At 38.6% G+C, this 23,692-nt stretch overlaps 1 protein-coding gene across 1 annotated transcript in view; it reads right to left on the bottom strand.

Moving 5' to 3' along the window:
* Positions 1–809: 809 nt before the first annotated feature.
* Positions 810–23,692, bottom strand: part of ZC2HC1B (zinc finger C2HC-type containing 1B) — a gene marked incomplete at its 5' end in the record, with an annotated part of 33,013 nt that continues 10,130 nt past the window's right edge. Inside the window, 7 exon segments of the mRNA XM_082474315.1 lie at positions 810–926; positions 1,189–1,274; positions 8,022–8,127; positions 11,535–11,674; positions 20,963–21,080; positions 21,082–21,102; positions 21,630–21,749. Coding sequence (XP_082330441.1) covers positions 834–926; positions 1,189–1,274; positions 8,022–8,127; positions 11,535–11,674; positions 20,963–21,080; positions 21,082–21,102; positions 21,630–21,749 — 684 coding nt within the window. The 3' untranslated portion in view covers positions 810–833.

The raw sequence follows: 23,692 nt of genomic DNA on the forward strand, positions 1-23,692 counted from the left end.
TTAAGATGACCAAGAGAAAAAAATAGTTGAGACACCACCTCCCAACAGAGCTACATAAACCAATGGTGAAATGAACAGTTGACTTCCAAGTTGGCCATGATAAATAAATGGCCTGAGGCCACTTAGAGCGTCCTCTCCACAGGGTGGGAAGGTTACTGGAACCTGTTCCTTCCACTGTAGTGTTCCCCCAAAACCGACTGTGTACACTGGTATATGTGAGACAATTCTACATGGTATGCAGATGGACATTTAAAATAGGAGTGGTAACTAATTATAGTTTAATGTTCATTAGAAGCAAATAAAGCTGAGATTTCACAGCTATTATATAGAATAAAGCTAGGTAAAAAACGATTTTCCTAGAAAGCAATAATGTTAGTACACCAAAGACTTTCACTAAAAGTTTCTAATATCAAAGTAACATTTTCTTTAAAAGCTTATTAAATGTCCACTTAAAAAAAAAGCTTCAAGTGACTCTTTAAATCAAGCATTATCATACAGGTTGACGTGGTGTTTAATGATTTTGGGGGAAAATTTTGAAGGGAGTGGGTAAGAAAATTTGAAGCTAGTTTTTACTTGTTCTACATGATGTCTCGAGAGAAATCATGGGCATGTAAACAGATGTCTCCCCTTCCTTCCCCTTAGGTGGCTTTCCTGGGTACACAGCCATCCAGGCTGAGGACTTCTAGGGAGCCAGTCCAAAAGCAGAAAGAAAAGGCATTTACTTTAGAACTCCGTTGTTTCCACATTGAGAATGTTAAGTAATATAGGCCTCTTTAAATTTTCAATTGTTTTAACAATTCACATATCAAAAAGTCTCCAACTTCATAGCAGTCCTATTCAGTGTCAATCTCAGGGAACTGTCCTTGTTTGGAAAAAGGGACAGGGCAGTAACCTTCCAGGTCAAAATGAAAAATCATTCCTCTTTCCTGTTAAATCCAAGAAACAAAATGAAGAATCATTCCCCTTTCCTGTTAAATCCAAGAAACAAAAACTGAATGTCATTTCAAACTATATGTTTAACAAAAGAGTAAATTTCAAGAACATACATTTTAGTAACCCAAATCAGGATTTGTCCAAATTCCTCTTTGATTGGCCTGCTATGGATTCATTCTCTTAAAGGCTCATTAACTGTCTTGCCCATTGGATGATCGGCAACACCTGGATTAGAGGTTAATTTTTTTTTCTTACCTGGCCTCTAGGAGTTAATCTTTTTTTAGAAGATTTAGTAAATCCTTGTCTGAATTTTGCTCCAGAAGCAGGGTCCACTGCTAATCCTTTGCAGACATAAACAGATTTGTTATTATGTAAAAGCAAACATTAGCAACAACAGAAAAAAGGAATGATTACAAAATCCTCACACTGGATTCAAAAATCTCTATTCTTCTTTTGTTTAGTTTTGTAGCTATAGACAAGTTCTCAGTCCCCATCCTGGGCCAAATAATAAGGAAAACAGAAACTGTCTCAGGAGCCTTCTCTCCTCTACCTCTAGGCCTTCACTTACCCGTGGATGGGCCCTTGGACCACCACCTCAGTGGCCCACCATTTATACAAGCTGACCCTCAATACCTCTCCCCACTACTGCCCTGGCTTTCAAAATGTACCCTGAGTATTTCATGTCTTCACAATTCTTTGCCTGCTTTCATGCTAGAAAGGGTTTGATAAGCCTTATGGAAGCATGAGATGCCTTCCCTCCCAGGGGTTATTTACACAGTGATGGACTCAATCCTCAAAAAGGACTGTTTTCATTCGTGTCCAACAGCACTGCTAGGTATGGAGATGTAGGAGTTTATGGATACAGGCATACCCATAGGCTGTTTTAAAGGACCACATGATATGGGACGGGATTCTCAAGGAAATCATTTAAAAAAAAAAAAAAAAAAGAATTAGTGCTCTCTGTCCTAGAGGCCTCCTTTCTAATCAGTGTTTTACGAAGGGGGAATAACCAAACCCAAGGAAATGGTGAATCAATATCAAAGAACACAGGATAGAAAGAACTCAGTGTTCGTATTACCCAAAGATCTCCAAGTTTTATTTTTTCCAAGGAATCAGCAACTGACCCTTCAATACTCATGACATTTGCTACGCAATTAGGTTAGGTAAGGAGGGGAGGCTAGTGCAGGGAAGATGCTTATAACCTGATCAAATCCACTGGCTCCAGACACCAAAGCAGAACCTACACCAACAAAATTTCATAGGCAATTCACTAAATATATGAAGCAACGCAGCTCTAGAACCCAGAACGACATTTTCACAGTGATCTTAGTCTCTCTGTATAAAGGTGCTGGAGAAGCTGCTGCCCAGAGGTACCGTCCCTGTAAATCTGTCACTCTTATATCAAAACCCTTGAGAAAATAGCCATGTAGATATTTGCTGACTAGGCTATAAACTCAGTTCCCATCTGAACATTAGAATCTTCGTGAGAATGAAGGAAGAGCCACACCTTTTTCTAAAACAATTTCCTAACATATATCTACTAAATAATATATACCTACTAAATAATATATAATATATACTAGTATATAATATGTACTAAATAATGTAATATATAATAATATATAAATATATGTTTATATAATTATCTCCTTAATCTTTATATTTTTTGACCCAGTTTTCCCAAAGTAGATAAAGATTTGCTTGGCTCTACCATTTCCTATTAAAAATTACTTGTGCAAGTTGCTTTTCCTCTCTGTGCTTTCCTCACCTGTAAACTAGGGATATGAATAATATGTCTACTCCCCTGTGTTACTTTGAGGATTAAATGAGGATTAACGAAGATTAATATACGAAGAGCTTAGAAGAGTGTACAGCTAAGCATGGGCTACTGTCCATGAAGAAGGGAGATATTCAGTACAGCAAAAAAGTAGAAACAACCTACCTATTCAAGTCAGGAAAACAGATAAACAAGTTCCATTGTATTTTTGTGATATGATACTATGTTTTTAAAGAAACTCTTTGCCATAGGGAAATGTTCAAAGTTTGTTAGTGAAAAAAATCAGGATGCGTACACAGACTATGATCCTAGCTTTGATAAAAGGAAAACAAAAAAGGAGTATAAAGAGAAAAAATGAAAAGAGATATCAATGTTAACAGGGTGTGGAATTATGGATGTTTTTTATTTTCTTTACACTTTTTCTTTACACCATTTATACCATTTCTTTATACCATTTTCCAGTATCTTCTACAGTAAGCATTAATTTCTTACATGGCAATTAAAAAAAAAATGCTCCTTCTCAAGAGACATTTTTGCAGACTAACTTAAAGTGTCTAGAACCAAAAAGCTTCTAGGTCATCATAATAGTCTAACTTACACAGATGCGCATGCCTGGGGATGTGACACCAGCATCGGTGTTAATCACATAGAGTCTGGACATCTCGCCAAGCATTTAGGGCCCTCCTTGCTCTAGTGCCAGCCTTCCATTCTAACTTTAACCCCAGTTCTTCTCCGTGCTTTGGCCAAATGGGCCATTTGTTTCCAGAGTATGTCCTCTGCATTCTTATTTCCATATCTTTATTCATTCCTTCTGCAACTTTTCTCCATTGGTCAAAATCTAGCTCATCCTGGGACTTCCCTGGTGGTGAAATGGATAAGACTCCGTGCTCCCATGAATGGATAAAGAAGATGTGGCACATATATACAATGGAATATTACTCAGCCATAAAAAGAAACGAAATTGAGTTATTTGTAGTGAGGTGGATGGACCTAGAGTCTGTCATACCGAGTGAAGTAAGTCAGAAAGAGAAAAATAAATACTGTATGCTAACACATATATATGGAATCTAAAAAAAAAAATGGTTATGAAGAACCTAGGGGCAGGACAGGAATAAAGACGCAGACATGGAGAATGGACTTGAGGACACGGGGAGGGGGAAGGGTAAGCTAGGACGAAGTGAGAGAGTGGCATGGACTTATATATACTACCAAATGTAAAATAGATAGCTAGTGGGAAGCAGCCGCATAGCACAGGGAGATCAGCTCGGTGCTTTGTGACCACCTAGAGGGGTGGAATAGGGAGGGTGGGAGGAAGATGCAAGAGGGAGGAGATATGGGGATATATGTATATCTCTGGCTGATTCACTTTGTTATAAGGCAGAAACTAACACACCACTGTAAAGCAATTATACTCCAATAAAGATGTTAAAAAAAATATAGTAAGAAAAAAAAAAAAAGACTCCGTGCTCCCAATGCAGAGGGCCTGGGTTCAATCCCTGGTCAGGGAACTAGATCCCACATGCATGCTGCAACTAAGAGTTCGTATGCCACACTAAGGAGCCCACATGCCTCACCTAAGGAGCCGGCGAGCTGCAACTAAGGAGCCGGCAAGCCACAACTAAGACCCAGCACAACTAAATAAGTTAAAAACAAAGAAACTGAGGCTGAGTTAAAAAAAAAAATGTAGCTCATCCTGAAAGCTCATCCCAAATGCCTCTACCTCTATAAAGCTTCCTCTCTCTCAGACTGTCACCTCCTCCATAAAGCCTCCTCAGCAAAGTTGATCTCTTGATTCCCTTAGGACTTTTATATCCCACTGTTAAATATTAGATATAATAATTATTGACTGCCTCTCCCCCTAGACTTTTTAAAGAATCCATGGGTATAAGAAACAACCATACACAATAACTATGTGCTGAGTGAATGAATCCTTTTGAACATCCATGGCAGCTGTGTATCAACTTCATGTAATGTCACATGTTCTCTTGGGCAGAGATTTTCCTGTACATACATAACTTCTTAGAAGACTCTGGGACGGATAAGGATTGTGCCTGACACACATTTCCCCTGACTGAGAATTCAGAACAAAATGTTATAAATGAGAGATTCTAAATGCTTATTTTACTCAAGAGAGTTGAAGAATGACAGCTAGAGTTTTAGAGGGCTAACTACCAGCTAGATGAAGACAGTAAAGGATTTATGTGGAAGACGAGTGACACCAACTAGCCTAACTATCGACTGTAAATCTAGAAATAGCAAGACCAACAACAATTTTTAAAAGACCCTCATATTACAAATAGATTAATACTGACCAGAACAAAAACAATGGCCAGCAGATGCGAATCTGATTCACGTAAGGGCCTGTTTACATTAGTGAGAGGGACTCAGTGCTTTTCTCCAAGCCTTAAAGAGTTTTCAAAATTAACCTCCCCTCAGTAGACTTCTGCTTCCTCCCCAGAATGGCTCCGAATGAAATGTGACTAATTTAAAGGCACACTAACCCTGACAATTTTAATTTTAAATGTAAACAGGTGAGGCCACAGGAAAGAATAGAAATTAAATTGAAAAAGCATCTTAAGCCTGAAATAAAACAAAAAGCTACCTCTTAAAGCTAATTAACAGGACAATTCTATCATATGCCAGTAATCTAAGTGAGAAATTATAGACTTAAGATACCCATTTTTCTCCAACATATTTCATTCAAAAAGTATTTACTGAGCACTTCATAACTGCCATGAACAATTCTAACAGCTAGGGATATAGCAGCACAATACAAAATAGACCAAGCAGACAGATCCCTGCCTTCTTGAAACTTACATCCCTTTTTCTGGGGGTGGGGGGACAGGAAGGAGATAAACAAACCTGTAATGAATACTAGATGATGATAAATGCCACTTTGAAAAACTACAAAGAGAATGATGGAGGCCCTGATCACTTCTAAATACAGAGGGTGTGGGCGAGGCGCACCGGGAAGAGGACACTCAGCAGAGAACTGGAGGGAGGGAGACAGCAGTGCAGATCAGTGAGGGAGGGTTCTGGTTTTCAGCAGAGGGGCAGCCCGTGCAAAGGCCCTGAGCCAGGAGTGAGCAGGACTGAGAGGAAGCAGTGGACGGTGAGGTCAGGTTGGCACAGAACCCAGTGTGGGCCCTGCCGGACTCTGCCTTTTACTTAGCAACATCACAGTAGCTATAAACCACCGTTAACTAGTCAAGAACAAATATAATACTGTTTTGCTTAGATCTGCTGGCCTACTCCTCTGTTTCCTAGTGTATCAGAATGGTGTCTTTGTAGCGTCCCGCTTAATGCCACATACTGGGACACGGGACTGCTAAGCCCTAATTCAGGACCTTTCCACTGGTGCCTTGCTGCTGCTTTAAAGAAATTATTTAGTTCACGGAAGGCACTCTTCCCCTATTTTCAACACTACGCCTGTCTCCCCCGATTCCCAGTCTCTTTCCAGGTTTACTAGAGCGGGGAATGCAAATCCTGGACTCCGAGGCTGTACTCAGATTTGACTTGGCACGCTGTCAGAGTTGTCTAATCCCGATGAATTAAGAAATATTCCCTCTTGGCAAATAAGCTTCAACCTCAAAATCAAAGGGATGTTTTTCACTGGAAGGGAAGCATTATAATATATTCGTTGAAAAAATAAGAAAAGAAGCCATAGTAGAAAGAAATTGTCTTTTCTGAAGGACACTAATTGTTACAGTTTAGAAAAAAGCTTGCTAGTGGAAGTTTTACCAAAAGAACACATATATAATTTGAATAATTTTTGTTCTAAGTGAAAACTAAAACCTACCCCATTGTTAAGTTTTTACAGATCAGGAAAAAACTAATGATTTGAGTTTAGATGGCTGTGGGGAAATTTTTTAAATATCAATTCAATTTTTAAACCCATGATAAGCAACTCATGAGGAATTTAAAAACTAATGATAAAAATTTATAGTGCTATTATTACTTTGACTGTGAAACTGGCACTTCTTATTCTGGTTCTGATAATACCTTCAAAATAAGACTTGTGACCAGATGGGCCAATATGATCATGAATTAATTCATATTGCCTTCACAGTACATGCTGATCATAAAGAAGAATGCCCATTATTACTAATGCAGCTCAATGAAGAGAGAAAGCACAGTAGATATCTAATCCAGCTCTGCTGTTTACCAGTTGTGTGCCTTAACTGAGCCTCAGTTTCCCTTTCCATAGATTAAAACATTTGGAGGATTATTGCGAGGATTAAATGAAATGGGTCAAGCATATAGTAAGTACTATAATGGTGGTCATACCTTTCCGCTACTTTGAAGAAATTATTTCATTCTAGGGAGGAAATTCTTCCCTTTTTTCTTTTTTTCCAGCCTTACTGAGATCTAACTGAATATATGTATAAGTGTAAGGTGTACAATATGATAACTGATACATGTATATATTGCAAAATGATCACCACAATAAGGTTAGTTAACACACCCCTCACCTCACATAGTTACTTTAGTGTGTATGTGGTAAGAACATTTAAGATCTACTCTCTTAGCAGTTTTTAAGTGTATAATACAGTACTGTTAACTAGAGTCACCATGCTGTACTTCAGATCCCCAGAACTTATTCATCTTATTACTGGAAGTTTGTACCCTTTGACCAACATCTCCCCATTTCTCCCACCCTACCCTCCACCCATGGCAACCACCATTCTATTCTCTGTTTTTACGAGTTTAACTTTTTAAGGTTCCACACATAAGTGAGGGCATACAGTATTTGTCCTCCTTCTCTCCGACTTATTTCACTTAGCATAATGCCCTCCAGGTTTATCCATGTTGTCGAAAATGGAAGGATTTCCTTTTCTTTTTATTGCTGAATAATATATACCCCATCTTTATCCATTCATCCATCAACGGACACGTCAGTTGTTTCTATATCTTGGCTATTTGAAAAATGCTGTAATGAACATGGGAGTATGGATATCTCTCTGAGACAGTGATTTCATCTTCTTCCCTTATTTTCAACACAATACCTGGCACACTGCCATCTCAAACCTTAATCTCTTTTTAATTTTACCAGAACAGAGAACATTGGTTCTAGACCCCGCTGTTGTAATCAGATCTGACCTTGTACATTGTCAGAGTTGTCTAATCCTGGTAAATTAGGAAATATCCTTTCTTGGCAAATAAGTTTTAACCTCAAACAAACCCACATATCTTTATATCCCAAAGCAACTTTGGATGTCATAGCTTTTGCTGACTGCCAGCAAATCCCAAAGCCAACAGTGGCCCCCTCTGACTCTGTCGTTCGATAGTTGAGATGCTCACTCCAGCTCACCTGGCCTGGTTGGGACCACACTGGCCTCCAGGGCCCTGTTCTGCAGCAGAGCTCCCACGGCACTGGTTACAGTTGTTCCTTTTTCTGGACTCATCTGAACCCTACCCTACAGAGAGAGAGAGAGACAGAAAGACAGAGAGACAGAGAAAGAGAGAGACAGAAAGACAGAGAGACAGAGAGAGAGGGGGCAGAGGGGACGAGTTCTGTAACCTCAGGTAGCACACAGGAGGTAAAGCTGTCTCCCCTTCACCAGCAGCAGGCTGGAGCCATGTCTGGGACCTGCGACACCCAGGGGAGGGGGACACGCGCACCCTGCACCTTAGTAGCCTCATTCCTGTCCTCCCTGCTGGGGCTCAAAACCATGTCTGGGTTTTAGAGCTTTCATTCCATAATCAAGCCCTTGGTGGAGTGGTGATATGTTAATCCTGTAAAATTAGTTGTATGGAGACATAAGAAATCACTTAATGTCAATAAGGATAGTTATGGAACATTTTAGTTTTTCATTACACTTGAAGATGATTTTGTTTTTAAATACATGAACAGAGAAGAAAAACAGACACTGGCAGGCAGCAAGTGTTTTAAACATGGAATTCCAACGTCTCCATGCCGCTCCCCTCCCTGCTGAGCAGCAGTAGCAGAATAGCCACATTAATACAGAAGAAGGACCGAGAGGTTCCTTGGGAGCTCCTCTGTATACTCCTTTCTACCTCGCTACTGATCCCTCAACATCTCCATGGCAACTCCAGTATAAAGATAACCTGTTCTTCCAAGTGAGACTCCTCACTTGGGCAAGGACAGCTAGGAGGCTAGAGCAGGCAGCTCATCCCCAGCCAAACAAAGAAAGCTATTTTCAGAGGCCCATATTGGTCTCTTTTGGTTAAGGGTATAACACATTTTTATACTTGATTATGTTTAAAATAGAAACACATTTCAGCTGTGCTGTTAACAGCCCTTCAAAACTGAAACAACACCTCCCTTTTTGTTCTCCTTCTGAATAAGCTCCACTATTAGGCAGGGCCCCAGAGTGGTGAAGCTGGCATAAGGGAAACAGCGCTGCTGTTCAAATACACTCTACAGCGAGTTTACTCAGAAAGCAAGCAATTCAGAAAGCAAGCAATTTTTCTTCTGTGTTCCCAATCACCACTTAGCTCTGGAAAACAAGGAGAGGAACAGGGCCAAGTCACTGGCTGCACTCAGGACAGCCAGCTGGCCTTCTTCAGGAATAAAAAGCACTTCCGTCCGCTGCTTCCCTCTGCTCCCCTTGGGCCCACTGACGCCCACTAACTTTGTGGACTGCTTAGAAGAATCGTTCGAAGAAACATAATGCACCCTTTACTGCTTTAGGAAGTATAGGTAGAGTTGTCCTTTTTCCAAAACTAAGTTGAAGTCAAGCCCAAAGCAGTCATATTCCCCCCCAAATTGTGGTGCCTCTCCCACTATAGGAAAAGACCATGAGAGAGGGGAAGGAGGGCGGGGCAATGTGGAAAGAGGAAAAGGCCGGGGCACCCTGTGTGCAAGGCACTGTACTGGTATTACCTATAATCCTCCCAACAGCTCGGCAAGACACACGTTAAAGTGAGCCTCAAAGAATTTAAGTAACTTTTCCAAGTTTACCTGTAGATAATATAAAACTGAAAGTCAAACCCTGACTACTGATTGAAAAATCTGGGCTCTTTCTATATTGCACTGCTTCCCATGATATTTCAGGTGTAAAGATTGAATCTCTACAACTATAGTTATCATAACCACCCTGCCTGCCCCACCAACACACCTATCTGCTGCCTCCTGTGTTCCTTTATCTAGATGTGTGGTATTATCTGCCAGGCTCTGGAGCTAAAAACCTTTTTGCCAACCCTGATCCTCTTTTACCTTATATTCGATCAGCTTCTCCGTCCCAACAACTATTTCTTAAATCTACCCGCTCCTCCACACACACACACCCCATTAGTCCTCTTACTCCGAGCCCTCATTTTCCTTTCCTGTCGTGTGGCTTCTAACAGGCTCTCGCCAAACCATCTTGAACACTAACTGCAAGGGTGACCTTTCTAAAAAACCAATTCCATGTCACTCCGATCTGCACTATGTGACCAGTCTACGCTGCATACAGAAGGACACATGAGGCTAGTGACGGATGGTTGGACAGAAAAGCTGAGAAGGTCAGTCTGCAGGGAGGAGAGAAAGTACAGCAGAGTAGCAAGAAGAGACAAAACGGAAAGATGGAAAGATGGACATGAGGACTTCCTGGGTTCCAGGGAACTTTCAATTCCTGCTTCCAGGCCCTCAGGCTGGTTGGCCTCAGATTTAGGGCACCTATTCACTTAATCCCCTTTTTCCTCCTCTCTGAGCCAGCTTGGCTTAAAGCCCTTGTGGCTCTGACGCTCACCTTGACTGTCCCTCCCGTCACTCACCCACAGGCACTCTAGGCTTTGCTCCACATGGTGGGCTCCTCAGGTCACGAGCTGGACACTTTGTGCACAATGTCCTTCCCAACTTCAAATCTAGACTGGTAAACCCATTTGCTATTTTGCAGAAAGTATCTGCTCCTCTTTGAAGCCTTTGCTGAATCACAAGTGGCCTCTGCCTCCATCTCGCTCCTATATATGCCAACCACTACACCTTCCTACTGCATTGTTTCCAAGGCCACCTCCTCCTCCGAATCACAAATCCTTGGTCAACCAGCACTTGGCACAGTGGCTGCTTCAGCACAGATATTCAGTAACTGTCTAGTATATGTTGAGCTAGAGCTCAGGTCCATAGTCCGTGGGGTGTGCTATCGTTAGAGAGGGTCCCATCCCTATTACATATTGGATATCATGGAAATCTTTCTAAACATGCTTCACACTGTTAAGTATTCAGAACAATTTAATTTCTTCTTGTTATCTAAGCCATGTTTATGAAACTAACGGTTTTCATGGTATGCTGTAAGCTATGTCCCCGGCACCTCTGACGTGTACGGAGCTGTGTGCTCTCTCCGGTGTTGTTTTTATAAATCTGTCTTCCTGGCCCAGTGTTATTTTACTTATTTGTACCTATTTATAACAGCTGTTTTATCCATTTACTTTAAATTGCTGACTGTGGCTCTGAATGGGGTGAAGACCCTTCTCCACAGAGCAAACACATGACCTGCAGAACAAGGCCTCCTTGTGACGGCTTCCCCCACTTAGGCCAGTGTCACCTCAGGTTCAAGATTCTTTCTGAGGTGGTTAAGGCTGATAACCACCATTGGTTAGAATTTTACCATAATACTACAGAAACACTACTTATACACCTACGTCTTCAACCTAAGAAGCTTCAAACACTGTAGAAAATTTTTTTCTACAACACCCAAAGGTGCTGTTAGCTGGAAAGCAGCCCTCAAAAAGAAGCCAAGTCCCATGAAGATGAGTGACAGTAATTGGCTATCTTGATCCTTACACTTCTCAGGATGCGTAATTTAGGTTCCCTAGCAAATTCTACCTGCTTTCCCTAGGCATGTAAGGGCACAAGAGCCAGCACTTGGGGAGAGATATTCACCTGTACCCTGGATGCCAATTTGGCTGCTGCCTGGGCTGGATCAAAGACTCGGCGAGAAGATTGATCCTTGCAGAAATTAATGTGTCGATTGGCGGCGGTTTCATTAAATCTCCTCATACAATATGGACACTGAATATAATCTGAATGTAAAGATAACAACAAAAAGGCAATTAACATTTCAAAAACAACTCTGGAAGGGACTACATGAAATGAAGTAAATAGAATATGAACTCTGCTCCAACATGAAAGAGAGGTACCAAACTCTGGTTTGAGACAGCCTATTCCAGAGGGGGAGACATGCAAGGGCTCAAGTAAAGGACAAGGTGGGGTAAATTTTTCTACCTACGCACTTATTTCAATTAAGAGTGTTCCCTTAAAATGTTTACATGCTATGGTGTTTTTCAGAAAATAGATTAATTATATATACTTAGGAACTTCCCAATTAAATGAATTATTTAGTGGACGATTATGTAAAGAAAGGAGTCCTAGAATCACAGAATACTGATATTGATGACTGAAGGGCACAGACGATTCAGAAGCCCAAGTTGTGGTACCGAGTGGGACAGAAGTTTATACAAAAGTTATGGAGCTACAGAGGGAGTAAGATGTTTCAAAATGTGGGTTTGGGGGATGGGATTTGAAACCAATGTCACACTCCTTCTGCAGTGGCTAGATTTTCCCACTGAACTCCTAAGTGAGGAAGCAATTAATATGTTCAGAAAGGGGGTTAGGAAAAGGGAACAGGTGAGAGTTCCAAAACAGAAAAGGGAAGAGCTTCCAGTGCTAGAACCTCTCTGGCAGCTCTGGGGGCGTGGGGTCCTCTGAGGTTCTGGGGAATACCCACTGGTCTCAATTTGTCTCATTTGCAATTACTAGACAGTGGGAGAAAGGAGAAGTGAGAAAGATCCAAGGTCTTCCCAGAACGTGGAGATGCTCACATGTTTCAAAGCCAGGCTGGAGCCTCCTGCTCCAAAGCAAGGGGGACCGTGGGGGTTGTGTTGTGTTGTTTTGCTTTAGGCGCCTTGAAGGGATGACAAAGTGGATATGGTGTGACATAAGAGAATAACTACCTCTCTCCCCAGGAAGGACCTGAAACAGCACCACCTTAAACTCTGTATGGAAGTTTGGTTTAGTATAGTGTCAAAATTCCTACATGTGCGAATGGGTATTTAAGGCAGTGATGTCTTCAAAGCTAAGAGTTTTTTGAAGACATCTTTTAAAGCAGTTTGGGGAGTTTTCTACTTGAACAAATCATTTCCTAAAATGAATACTCATAAAATGAAAGAATTGGAATATGTAAGAAATTGGAATGAAAGAAATGGTTAGCACTTAACCTAACAGTTTATTGCACACTCTGGAAGGCATTACTTCATCATTAATTCCATACTTACTGAACACCTATTATGCTCCAAGCAACTTGGGGATACAATGTCTCTGTAATCAAGGACTAAGCATTCTAATACAGAAACAAAATTTTCCCATGGTGACAAATTCCTTGAACAAAATAAAACAGGACAAAATAAAATAGAACAAAATAAAATGAAATAGCAATGGTGAAGGCTCTGCAGCCTGCCTGACTGGTTTTGAGGCTGAGCTCTTCACCTACCATGTGTGTGAACTTGGGCACGTTTCTGAACCTCCTTAAGCTTCAATTTCCCCAGTACCTACATATCACCTGTATCATTGAGTTGTTATGAAAGTTAACTATGATAATCCACAGTAGGGCCTGGTACAGTGGGTGGGTAGAACATGCTGGAACTATAAGGAAACAGGCCCAGCCAGGTTGTGTTCCAACTATCAAACAGGAAAGAAACTGGTTATGAAAAGTAAAATAGAAAGTGCCATTATCATGCAGAACTCATTTACAATGGTGTGGAAAAACATCTAGAACTGGGTTCGTGGTTCAGGGGTTATTTCTTTAGTTTTACCAGCTGAAAAGTCAAGGTTTATATCAGAAATGCTGCTACCAGACTCAGTTTGGGCAAAGACAGTGACTATGGCAGTGACTGTGTTGCTTCCTTAATCCCACTTGTTCATTCATTCATTGCACCCTTCTGTGTGTTTGGCACTATATGCCACTGTGGAGGAAACCAAGTTGAAGTGTAGTATTTCCCTGCTGACAAAAATCTTAGAGACGACTAGAGGCCTAGGTAAAGAAGCAGACAATTACCACTCTGGGGAATAAGCTCTGAAAGGAGGAAGCACTAGGTCCTCCAGGAGTCCACAGGAGGAACATGAAGCCCAGACTTAAGGGGCAGAGGAAGAGAACGTCAAATCTACTGAGAACGCAAAAACTCTTTTCTTGCAACAATAATTTGAACACAGCATGACTGAGCTACACGTTCGGCCCTCATCTCAATCTGAGTCACCTCTTCCTCTATCAATAATGATGTCATAAAAATCACTATGTGCTATTTCAATAGACAATGATTTATAACTAACTAACTAACTAATTAATTATTTATTTTTGGCCACACCGTGCAGCATGCGGGATCCTAGTTCCCTGACCAGGGATAGAACCCGTGCCCCCTGCAGTGGAAGCTTGGAGTCTTAACCACTGGACCACCAGGGGATTCCTGATAATGATTTTTAATGTCTTATTCCATATCTCATAAAAGATTAAAGTAGAAAAACAAGCATCATTTAAAAATGCAAGCACTTTGTTGAGTACCCACGTCTACATAGCCCTGTGAAACGTGGACCAAATGTCCCAGGACCACTGAAAATCCCAATTGTAAATATTCTATATCACTGCCCTCATAAACTGTCACATAATCCTGGAAAGTTGAATGATTGGCAAACTTACTTAAGTCAGTAAGAATTAGAATAAATATATGCACTTCACAAAAACTGAGCCATGAAATAAGGAATCATGCTGGAAAAAAAATGGAAATTACTTGCAAACTCATACATACTAGGCCATATGATTAATAACACTAGTAATATCTGTATAAATTTTCTAAGTATTTAAGCTGGAGAATATATGGGCTAATATAAAATCCCTGCACAATCAAAATAATTGAATAGTAATGAAAATGTGCTATTGGAGGTAATCATTTTGCTTGGTGCATAAAATTATAATAAGGGCATAGGGAAGAATTTAATTATAAAACTGTATTTTAGCATAAAAATGTAAAGGGCAGAAAAATAAACTGTACACTTGATGAGGCCTTACAAAGGGAATTATTTATTTTAAAGAAACAATAATCCCCACATTTTAAATCCAATGTGGAAATTAGAGAAATTCACACAGCAGACCATCTGACATGGTTTCACTATTCAACTAAAGAACTAGAAGGTAGCCATCAACCCTGCAGCTTCTGCTATTAAAATGAAGTAGTTCTCATAAAAGATGCTTTTATTATACAAAGCTTGTTGCCAAAGTATTACCAAAATCATAGCCATAGATCTTTCTATGGAACATCTTAAGACAACACATGATTTCAAGTTAATTTTCATAAGCACCTAGCAAAAATGAAGCAATTATTAAGAGTATTTTCTGGTACTGAAGTTCAGATGATTTATTTTTCGGATGATTTTTATAGTATTACACTTTGGTTTTGTTTGTTTTACTTTTTATTTTATTTATTTATTTTTTGGCTGCGACCCTTGGCTTGCGGGATCTTAGTTCCCCAACTAGGGATCAAACTCGCGCCCTCGGCAGTTTAAGTGTGGAGTCCTAACCACTGGACCACCAGAGAATTCCCTTTTTATACTTTTTAGAATGAACTTTGAGGAAAAATTTACGTGCATTAAAATGCACCTATTTTAAGTGTACAGTTTGAAAAATACATACATTTGTGTAACCACCCCAATTAAAATATGAAACAAGTCTTTACCTCCAAAAGTTCCTTCATGCCCCTTCTCAGTCAATAATTCCCCCAAACCCAGACTCAAGCAACCAAAGATCTATTTTCCTGTCACTAAAGATAAGTTTTACCTCTTCTATATCTTACTACAAGACAGCATCCATGGTGTGCTGCATGTATAGTTGCACTTTCTTCTTCCTGTTCAGTTGTATTCCATTTTGTAAATATTCCAGTTTGTTTATCCATCCACTTGTTGATGGTCATGTTCAGTTTATGCTACTTAAATGGAGCTGCTATAAACATTAATATGTAAGTCTTTTTTAAGGACATGTTTTCCATTTTTTTGCACAAACGCCTAGGAGTGGAATCACTGCATAGGTAAGTGTATGTTTAACTTAAGAAAATACCAAAGTGGCTGTACTATTTTAGACTCCCAGCAGCAGCAGCAGCGTATGAGAGTTTCAGTTGTTCCATGTCTTAACCATCACTTGTATTGTCAGTTTTTTATTTTAGCCATTCAAGTGGGTGTGTAGTGGTATCTCACTGTGGTTTTAATTTACATTTCCCTGATGAAAATGATGTTGAGTATCTTTTCACATGCTTATTGACCATTATTTTGTGATGTTCTGTTCAAATACATCTCTTGCCTTTTCCTTATTGGGTTGTTGTCTTATTATTGAGTTATAAGACTTCTTTATATATTCTTGATATTTGACTTTCATCAGATACATGTATTATAAATATTTTCTTATCCTGTACCTTGCCTTTGCATTCTCCTAATGGTGTCTCTCAAAACTAATGTTTTTAATTTTGGTGAAGCCCAATTTATCAACTTCCTTTTTAAAAACCTGTTGCTGCATTTTGTGTCCTGCTTAAAAAATCTTTGTTGACTCTTAGATCAGAGATGTTTGGTTTTTCTAGAAATCTTATAGTTGTAGCACTTTATAGGTCAATGATTCATTTTGAATTAAGTTTTGTGTATAGTATAAGACTATTCTTTCGGGCTTCCCTGGTGGCGCAGTGGTTAAGAATCTGCCTGCCAATGCAGGGTACACAGGTTCGAGCCCTGGTCTGGGAAGATCCCATATGCCACGGAGCAACTAAGCCCGTGAGCCACAACTACTGAGCCTGTGCGTCTGGAGCCTGTGCTCCGCAACAAGAGAGGCCGCGATAGTGAGAGGCCCGCGCACCGCGATGAAGAGTGGCCCCCGCTCTCCGCAACTGGAGAAAGCCCTAGCACAGAAACGAAGACCCAACACAGCCATAAATAAATATTAAATAAATTAAAAAAAAAAAAAAAAAAGACTATCCTTTCCCATGTTGAATTACTTTTGTTAAAAATCAACTGCCCATAGATTGGGGGGAGATCTATATTTAGATTCTCTTTTCTGTTCAATTGATATACTAATACCAAATTGTCATGATTACTGTAACATTACAGTAGGTCTTGACATCAGGTAGTGTAAGTCCTCCAATTTTATTCTTTTATCAAAACTATCCTGGCTATTCAAGATCCTTTGAATTTCTGTGTAAATTTAGAATCAGCTGGTCAATTCCTACTTGGCAAAGAAAACTTGCAGGGATCTTCACTGGAATTACTTTGAGTCCATAGATCAATCTGGGGAGAACTGACATCATAACATAATGCATGAGTCTTCCAAACCATGAAAATGGTAAATCTCTCCATCTATTTTAGTCCTCTTTAATTTCTCTAAGCAATGTGTTGTGGTTTTCATTTTAAAAGTCTTACACATATTTTGTTAAATATATGCCTAAGTATTTCATGTTTTTTACATGATTATAATGGCATTTTTCATTTCATTTTTTCAATTGTTTATGCCTAGTATATAGAAATACAATTCACTTGTGTATATTGACCTTATAACCTGAAAGCTTGTTAAATGAACTTTTAATTTCAGTAGCTTTTTTTGTAATTTCCTAAGATTTTCTACATTTACTCATTCATGATCATGTTGTCTGTGAATAAGGATAGTTTTACTTCTTCCTCTCCAACCTTTAAATTTATGTGTATGTATGTATGTGTGTGTGTATAAAATATATAATTTTTTCTTACTACACTGGGTACTATGTCCAGTATAGTGTTAACTAGAAGTGGTCAGAAAGGACATCCTTGCTTTTTTCTTGAATTCAGTGGGAAACTGTTCAGCTTTTCACCGTTAAGTGTGATATTAGCTGTAGATTTTTCAGAGATGTCCTTTATTAAAAGGAAGTTCCCTTCTATTTCTACCCTTCTAAGAGTTTTCTTTTTTAAACATGTATGGGTATTACATTTTCTCACAGGCTTTTTTCCTGTAGCTACTGAGATGATCATATGCTTTAAAAAATATTTTGTTAATATGATGAATTACATTTACTATTTTCTTCCTTCTACTTAATTTAGGTGTAATTTGTTCTTCTTTTTCTAACTTTTTAAAGAGGAAGTTTAAGGCAATTGATTTAAACCTTTCTTCTTTTCTAATATAAGCATTTAAAGCTATAAACTTCCCTCTAAGCACTGCTTTAGCTGAATCCCACAAATTTTGATATGTTTTCATTACCATTCAGTTCAAAATATTTTCTAATTTTTCTTGTTCTTTCTTCTTAGATCCATGAAGTATTTAGAAATGATTTGTTTATTTCCAAATATTCAGGAGTTTTCTAGATATATTTTCATCATTAATTTCTAATTTAATTCTGTTGTGGTCAAATAACATAGTCTGTATGATTTCAGTCCTTTTAGATTTATTAAGACCCACTTTGTGCTCCTGCACATGGCCTATCTTGGTTGAACGTCACATGTGTACTTGATAACAATTATATTCTGCTGTTGCTGTGTATCACACTATAGCTATAGATGTCAATTGGGTCAAAATGTTACAAGCATTTCAGACTGATAGGTCTTCTTGATGAATATATCTTTTTAATTACTATCTCTGTTAATAATACTTGCCCTGAAGTTTACTTTTCCTGATATTAGTATTAGCTACTTCAGTTTTATGATTATTATTTGAATGCATATCTATCTTTTCCTGTGCTTTTAACATGTCAATCTACAATTGTTCAGACATTGCTGGTATTTCTCTTTTTATCCAGAGGAAAAGCACAAATCATAAGTGTATGGCTCCATGAAATGTTCACAAACTGTGCACACCCATGAAACCAGCCCAGATCAAGACACAGAGAGTTCCCACCAATCCCCCTTGAGCCGCCTCCCAGTTGTCCCCACCCCTCCAAGTAAAATGACCTCCTGACTTCTAATCTCAGAGACTGAAACCTGAAGTTTCTAAAAAATTGAGTTTCTGATATTTATAAATAAGGAAGTCTGCATTTCTGCCATCCTTTGAGAAATCAGACCCAGCAACCTTGGGTGTGCGTTCCTTTGAGGCAGCCGTGTGCTGAGGCAGGAGCAGCTGTCCCTTAGGGAGGATGTAGCCTCTCTAGGCCCACCTGGCTCACCTCATTTTGTCACCTGCCTGGCTTGCTTATTTGTGTCTTTATATTTAAGGTGTGTTTCTTGTGGAAAGCATATAATTGGACATTGCTTTATTATTCAGTTTGACAATCTCTGCATTTTATCCTAAGTGTTTAGGTCATTTATATGCAATTGTCCATATGGTTAGGTTTAAATCTATCATCTTGCTATTTATTTTTATCCTACCGGGTCTTTGTTCCTTTTTTCCTCTTTTCCTGTCTTTTTTTAGATTGAATTTTTTTCCATTTTATCTCCAGTCTATGTATTGTCTTATTAGCTATACATCAATATTTTTAAATGTTTACTCTAGGGCTTATTAATAGGGATCTTTATGATATAATACTCTACCTTCAAACAATGCTATACCTATTCATGTATACCATAAGAACCTTTCAACAATATACATTCATTTTCCTCACTCAACCTTATCCTATTATTTTCATACATATCACTTCCAAATGTTATAATACCCATAATATGTTATTACTTACACTTTAAATAGTCATTTATAACCCTCAGCTAACATTATACTCAATGGAAAGCAAGACAAGGATGTCTGCTTTCACCAATGCTATTTAACATCGTATTGGAAGTTCTAGCCAGAAGGTTTAGACACAAAAAAGAAATAAAAGGCATACAAATAGGTAAAATTATTTCTGTTCACAAATGACATAATCAAATATGTAGAAAACCCTAAAGATTCCACACCAGAAACCAACTGTTAGAGCTAATAAGCAAAATTCAGCAAAATTGCAGGACAAAATCAACTCACAAAAATTGCCTGTACGTCTATACACTAACAATCTGAAAAGAAAGTCAACAATTCCATTTACAATAACATCAAAAGAATAAAATACTTAGAAATAAATTTAACCAGAGGCAAGACTCACACACTGAAAACTACAAAGCACTGCTAAAAGAAATTAAAGAGGACATAAATGAATGGAAAGACATTCCATGTTCACGGACTGGAAGACAATATTGTTAAGATGACAACTACACCCAAGGTGATGTACAGATTTAATGCAATCCCTATCAAAACTCAACGGCATTTTCAGAAATAGAAAAAAAAACCCATCCTAAAAATTCATATGGAATCTCAAAGTTTCTAAATAGCCAAATAATCTTAAAAGACTCTCCACTTCCTGATTTCAAAACATACCACAAAGCTATAGTAATCAAAACAGTGTGGTACTGGTATAAGGACAGACATATAGAAAAATGGAATAGAATAAAGAGCCTAGAAATAAGCCTTCACATATATAGCCAATTGACTTTTGATAAGAGTGCCAAGACCTTTCAATGGGGAAGGCACAGTCTTTTCAACAAATAGTGCTGAGAAAGGTACCACATGTAAAACTAGATATCCAACTTCCAATGATCTTACTTTATACCACATTCAAAAATTACCTGGATCAAAGATCTAAATATAAGAGCTAAAACTATAAAAACTGTTAGAATAAAAAACACAGGGGAAAGACTTCAAGATACTGGAGTATTTGACATCAAAAGCTAGGCAACAAACGAAAAAAATAGGTAAATTGGACTTCATCAAATTACTTTTGGGCATCAAAGGTACCATCAAGAGAGTGAAAAGACAGTCCACAGAATGAGAGAAAATATATGAAAATCCTATACCTGATAAGGGATTTGTGTTAACATTAATCTAATCATGCCTCTAGACCTAATTTCTAATTTACAGAAAGACAGGGGATGGATTACAGGATTACAACTTGAAATGGTTAAAATGGTGATTTTATATTTTATATTTTTATCTCAAAAAATTAAAAGAGCTGTGGGTATTTGATGCTATGGAGCTATTACAGAACTGCTTGAACGGCTCTGCCCAGCTCCATTCTCATAAACCAGGATGTGAAGGGCATCCCCTGGAGTTCTGTAATGCCATGACATTGGGTGCAGTGGTGCACTCATGTTGAGGTAGAGTTAGAAGGAAACACAGAATCTTTACGCAGAATTGAAAAAAATAGGATAATATAAATTTTATGATAAATACTTTTATATAATTTAATTACTATTGTTAATTTTAGAGTTTATAGGAGGAAGGCATAATGACTAGGCCAAAAATCAAGCATAGCCTCAATTGGTTAAGAGTAAAATGTCAAAAGCAAACCAAACTGGCCACACACCTAGGTTGATGGACGGAGGGGGTGGAGGTGGGAGAGGCCGGCCTTCTTTAATGGCTAGTGTACACTGCTTTGCTGATCGAATCGCATTAATGAAGTCTTCATGTTGTTGTCTCCAGTTAAGATTTTCTCATGGGTTGAGGCTACAAAAAAATAAAACATATACTAACCTAGACTATATATCTCACCATTATAATATTTTTTAAAGCTAGGATTTGAATTTACAAGAAACAGAACTGTGAAATTTGGAGAAAAAAGAGAATTTGTTTTCCAAAAGTACCAAAAGAGGTTTGGAAAATACAGTAATAAAATTTGCAAGTCACAATAGTGAGGGAAAACACAAAATAACAATCAGAAAAACAAAGAAATTACAAAACTTAAAAGGAAGACTTAAATGTAAGATTAAAAGTGACTGTCTTCCAAGTTAATTGCTGGATTTAATGCTACTCTAATGAAAATATAAACGAGATTTTTTTGCCACATCTGGAAAGTATCTGAAATACATTTGGAAATCTAAGTGAGCATGATTAAAAAGAAAACAGTAAAGGTGGATTATACTTACATGACATTACACTGCATTATCAAGCAAAAATGAAACCAGAGAGCCAGAAAGAGGCTTTAATGTACTGAAGGAGATAATCAAGAACAGCAAGGAAGATATCGATAGTACCTTGGATTGAGGAGCCTTCCACACAGTGGGAATGTCAGTGCCCTGTAATCTTTGTTTTAAGGAATTGAAAGCTTTACGCTTTTTGTTGAACAGTTTTCTACATATTGGTCCATGCCTTTCCTAGAAAAGAAGGAGTGGGGATTAAAATTTTTAACATGTACAATCACAAAGTTCGTAATGCCTCAGTGTACTCAAGCAGCCCCTGCTGCAGTGACTGGGTTGCACCTTCAGAGCCAAGTTCATTCTCTAACTCTCAGATCACAGCAGAGCAAATCCATCTGGCTCTCTTCACCCATGTTACACATAACGAGATACTGTGTTTGGGCAAGGTCAATAAAAGGCCTCTTCAGCTAAAGAAACTTACTTAAAATTTGGTCTTACATATTTAACTCTATCACTTGGGCTCAATGAATAGTTCCAAGCATTAAATAATGTTGAAAAGGCAAACTTTCTAGTTTAAGTTGAAATAAATTATTTCTGATATTCGGCGAGGTACTCACTGAAGCCAAGGAACTTTTCTTATTTCTTCTATTCTGTTTACTGCCTTCACTGCTCTTAAATTCCAGAAACAAGTCATCCAGGAATTGAGTCCCAATAACCTTAACAATGTTTTCCCATCATTTTGAAGGAACTCTTTGCATACAGCAAAGGGAAACTTAGCTTCTTACCAGTGGAACCTTCTCAGAAAAACTCTTCTTACCACTCAACATTTCAAAATTGAGTTTAACTGGGTTACTTTTCTACACACAGCAAATCAAACCACTTAACTCCTGAAAAGGAGTGGAGAGGTTTCAAAGAAATATTTGAGAACATCTGCAAGAAACAACTGGGACAACCATACCACGAATGAAAAATACACCAATTCCATTTAAGTTATGAAGACATTTTCCCTTAGTGTGTCCAAACATTTCACATTCATGAAGTCATTTATTTTAGAGCAAATCTAAGCTTATAATATTAAATTTTAAAATATTACAATACTTATAAGACAATCGGCAGAGAAAACTAGTCCAGGCAGTAGACCTGTAAGTACTCAGCATTTCTGGTACAAAAACCAGGGAGCCAGCACACAGAGCTTTGCCTGTGTACCACTTTTATAAAGTCTGCACTGCAACACTATGGGATTATGCCAGGATCTTTGCCTTCCACTCTTAAGTCCTCTTCCTTGGTGGTCATGTAACTCATAATAGCTATCACTTAGTTGCTTTGTCCAGACCCAAAAAATACAGGCTCCATGAAAATCACTGCACCTGGCTACGAACAAGCCATACCATTTTAAACTGAAGGCGAGAGAGAGCACACCACTTGATCAAATGCTCTTTGTAGCCTAGAAATGGGTCAATGAAGTAGAACTCAAGAGGACCCAAGAATACTTGGCATTTAGTGATCCCTCTTCAAACGGTACCTTCTAGGTGTCAAATCCATTCTCATGGGGTGCAGTCCTGGGTTAGCAAAGGCAGCTCCCTAGTGGATTGTTGGGCCACAACAGGCCCTGTGAGTTCCCCTTCTAGATCCAGCAAACTCTAGCTGCGGTTAACTAGAACAGATATTTCACTTTTAAATTCCCCAGAGAAATAAAACCTACAACCTCATTCGGTAGTCTTTTGCCCCAAATGTAGTCAGGTTTATAGTCCAAATTCTTTAAGTTCAAAACAAGTCTCTTTGACCTAAATGTCCCAACTAACAGTTCATTATCATTTAGATTTTTGTTTTAAATCGTTTTTCTTGGGAACTCCTTCATAATATGGGGGGCCTACTACCTGTTTGTTTCCCTAATTTTGAAATAAATCAAGCTTTTATTCAACTTTATAGGCATCAATCCGGGGACTTGACATGCAGTTAGCTTGAATCTAATTAACAATTAGGTCTTGGAACAAGCCTTACATCCATTTTGTTCAAATTACATAAAACCCCTGAAACTAGAGAGTTCTGTCTTTATACGTGGCAAAGCAGGAAACAGAGGGAGGTTAAAGGACTTGTCAGAATTAGTGACAAATTTGAGGCTAAAAGCCAAGTTTCCAGATGCTCCAAATTCAATGTTCATTCCTCTTGACTAGCTAATT

The sequence above is a fragment of the Balaenoptera physalus genome (assembly GCF_965194825.1).
Source record: "Balaenoptera physalus genome assembly, chromosome: 9".
NCBI lineage: Eukaryota > Metazoa > Chordata > Mammalia > Artiodactyla > Balaenopteridae > Balaenoptera > Balaenoptera physalus.